This window comes from Phallusia mammillata, unplaced genomic scaffold (assembly GCF_965637545.1).
Source record: "Phallusia mammillata unplaced genomic scaffold, kaPhaMamm4.hap1.1 HAP1_SCAFFOLD_372, whole genome shotgun sequence".
NCBI classification, from domain to species: domain Eukaryota; kingdom Metazoa; phylum Chordata; class Ascidiacea; order Phlebobranchia; family Ascidiidae; genus Phallusia; species Phallusia mammillata.
This window is the reverse complement of record NW_027649102.1, coordinates 8,903-12,367: the sequence shown is the minus strand read 5'-3', so window position 1 is coordinate 12,367 and position 3,465 is coordinate 8,903. Positions and strand designations below refer to the sequence as shown.

The window sequence follows — 3,465 nt, the reverse complement described above, 5'->3', positions numbered from 1 at the left end:
ATTTGGTATGTGTTTACTAGATGTATTTTAGAGTTGACCTGTAAAAACCGTTTTCATTTGACTTAAACCGCTTGTGATCTGGAGCCTGTATATGCTACAAGGGTCGTCAGCGCGAAAAATCATTTTTAAAGTGGTCATGCCCTTCGTTCGCTTATATGTACGCCTCTCATTTATCATGTGGTGGTTAGATTCTAAAGATATTTTTTATGCGTTTACTACATGTAGTTTAGAGTTGACCTGTGAAAACCGTTTTTGTTTACATCAAGCCCTTTGTGATTTTAAACCAGTTAAGACTAGTACTTAAAATGATGAAATAACAAATGCACAGTTAAGGGCAACATCTTATTATTGAAAAAATAAAGCACCTCATAAACCCAATTTCCACACAATAACCTACTCATATTGGGTGCCACACTTATATGAAAGAAGAAATAAATGTGAAGAGGATAAATAATTACAAGATTGATTTATCAAGCAAAAACCTGCATTTACAATGAGTACGCTAAAAAGGGGTCATCAAGTAAACAGACTGAGAAACAAAAAAGGTGAAACAACATTGTTCAGCTGAAAATGCAATGTGTTGCGAGTTACTGAAATAAAATTAAACCAGCTACCATGTGAAAGATGAGGTTGTATCAAACAAGCTATCATAGAGATTACTGGTTGAAAATAAAGGTTTTTCATTTCTGTCTGATGAATCACTTTTACTGAAAGAGTCTACATCAAAGTGAAAATGTATAAATATTTACCCAAAAGATGCTTTTTTAACGACGCCATGATGATGTCATGTAAGTAAGACAGCGTTAATACCAACAAATGTTTAAACACATCTAACCAACACAACAATTTTGCCTTAATTTGGGTACGAGATTAAAATAACACCAACAGATCATTGAACACATCTAACATAACAAGTTTGCTTTCAATTGGGCACAAGAATTGTTAAATAAACCTGCCTTCGGGTAGTACAGTGGCAAAAAACACACATATTTCGATTTGATTCATGCAAAACTGAAGTGTGTGGTGAATATCTTAAAATAAAAAGTTCCCCTGCAAGTGAGGCAAGAATCATTTAGTATGCATCAATGATTTAGCTGACACTTCAGTGAGCTCATTTCACCCACACCATTCTTCCACAATCAATTACTTTCTTCCATGTTGTCCAAGGCAATCTTGAATTATCTTTGGAATGATTCTGCTTCTATTCAGTTTCCCAGATGTGTAACTGCAACAAAAAATAAAAGAAAAAGTGTATGCAACATTTAATTTGACAAGTAGGAGTTTACACAAAAATGCTTGAGTTAGGCCAGGAGAAATGAAAGCCAATGTTTTACAAAACCAGGATCACACTAGAGATGAGCTACCATATTTTAAAACATGCCTAAAAAAATAACAAATTACCATATGCTAAAATAATAGAAACAGTTAAGAATTGCAGGAATATCATGACAATTGACAACCACTTACCATGTATCATTGCTTTTCAAATCCAAAGTCCCAAGTCCTTCATTTGATAGTGTGCTAGGCCTTAGTTTGCTTGATGAAGCACTAGAAATGCTTCCCCCACCCTGAACTGTCACTTTTCATTACTCCATTTGTTATCAGAATATGGATGCCTATTAGATACAACAACCTTGGCCCATTTTGTATTTTACAGTTTACAATCGAGGAGAATCTGGTACTGCTGCTATTTCACTGCTTAAAATGCGTTTGCTTTTGTCATAACAGCCAATTTCATGTAAAACTCATTTCACCTTCGATTATTTCCACAGAAAAAATAATATTTTTCAATAAAAAATAAATTTAATGCTTCACTACCATTGCCGATAAAATCGGGCTGTGTTATAACACATGTTCTAAAATTATAACACCGCCCGATAAGAAACGGGGATTTTTTCATAACACAAGCGCTTATAATTGAGCACTTGTTGAGAAATCGGGTGAATTTTCAGATCAGTATTAGTTCACTAGTTGCAGAGGTAGGGCGTGTTTAATTTTCTTTCGCAATTTTCTTTAAATTTTTGCCACTTAATGGTTCTTATTGCCTAAAACCTTGGCTGGCAAAGTGTAGCCAATAACCAAGTAAGCTAACGTTTGCTTTAAATTATTTTTTGTAGTAGAAGGGACGCATTATTATAATTCTTCAAAAATATGTGAAATAAATATGACATGAAAAAAGTCCAGTTAGCCGTAATTCTAGGCACTGCAAGAACTCTTTAAATGTTGTATGTGCAAATATAATTGCAAAATGCAGTTGCACGTTCTCTACTAGACATTTTAATGTGTCAGCAACTTTTTTGTTAGAGTTCGTGAGTGACCTACAAGAATGCTCGGATAATGAAAAGCATTTCCATGTGAAGTGTCTTCCTGTGAAATTAGTATTCAGCCCCACCCCTATCACATCCAGTACAGCTCACGCCTTGGGTCAAATCCTCCCGAAATTGAATCAACCTGTTGAGTTGCTGGATGTTATAAACTGCAACCTGAACTTAGAATCACTGAAGATGATTTGTAAAGGAATCTCTAATCTCGAACATAAGGTTTTTCTTGAATGTTTTCTCATTGTTTTCCAAATACTTAAACCGGTAAATTAATTAACGCAATTACGTCACTGGTCACGTGAGACTAAACCATTAAAATTACTTTTTTCAATTAAATGTTTGCAACAAATAATCATCAAATCTTGCGCAGATGGAATTTCTTAAACTGGGTTGGAACAAGTTCGGAGATGACGGAGTCGGATTTATTTGTGTTTGTTTAAACAATGTGCAGATGTTGAGTCTGCAGGGTTGCGGGATTTCTGCGACTGGTTTGAAAGTTTTGTGTGAAAAAATCAAACCCCTCCAAACGCCGGTATGATTTTTAATGATAATAAAAACCCGAAAGTAAAGTGAAATAAAGTAACTAATTAGTGTCAAAATTACGTCACTGGTCATGTGACATTTCAATCATAGAAATCATTTTTTGATAAATTTTTGCAACAAATAATCATTAAATCTTGCACAGATGGAACATCTTGATCTGAATTTCAACAAGTTGGGTGATGACGGAGTCGGAGTTATTGGTGATTGTTTAGACAATGTGCGGGAGTTGTGGCTGAAAGATTGCGGAATTTCTGATGATGGGAAACGGAATTTACAAGCAGAACTCCAAAGACTCGGACTTCCCGTAAGATTGTCTGTTCTGTTTCATCTACATTTCGGAATTTTATTCAATATTGTTTAGAAATATTTTTGCTAAATGTTTTTGTTGTTGTTTCTAGCTTTTAACTATCAGGGGATTGTGGCATGAAGATGGATCGTTTTCCTCAGAGGATTCTGACAGCAACGATGATGAAAGTTTTAATGGTTCTTACTGCGATGAAAGTTAAACTGAAAGCAAAGTTCTAATTTTGACAACTGTGTTGTTTTTGTTGGTTTCATTATCTGCGATATTTGTTCTAATAAACACGAATTTTGAAACAAA

General features: G+C 34.5%; 1 protein-coding gene across 1 annotated transcript; it reads left to right on the top strand.

The window, feature by feature from the left end:
* The first annotated feature begins 1,911 nt into the window (after positions 1-1,911).
* LOC145208836 (ribonuclease inhibitor-like) lies at positions 1,912-3,465 on the top strand. Its single transcript, XM_080079085.1, has 5 exons — positions 1,912-1,979; positions 2,305-2,540; positions 2,692-2,853; positions 3,007-3,168; positions 3,263-3,465. The coding sequence occupies exons 2-5, from the start codon at positions 2,505-2,507 to the stop codon at positions 3,368-3,370; spliced, it is 468 nt and encodes a 155-aa protein (XP_079935211.1). The 5' UTR covers positions 1,912-1,979; positions 2,305-2,504; the 3' UTR covers positions 3,371-3,465.

Excerpts from the sequence above, each read along its gene's own strand:
- LOC145208836 (XM_080079085.1), top strand. The coding sequence starts at position 2,505 with ATGATTTGTAAAGGAATCTCTAATCTCGAACATAAG. Across the intron at positions 2,541-2,691 it reads TCTCTAATCTCGAACATAAG|ATGGAATTTCTTAAACTGGG; the intron begins GTTTTTCTTGAA and ends AATCTTGCGCAG. Across the intron at positions 2,854-3,006 it reads TCAAACCCCTCCAAACGCCG|ATGGAACATCTTGATCTGAA; the intron begins GTATGATTTTTA and ends AATCTTGCACAG.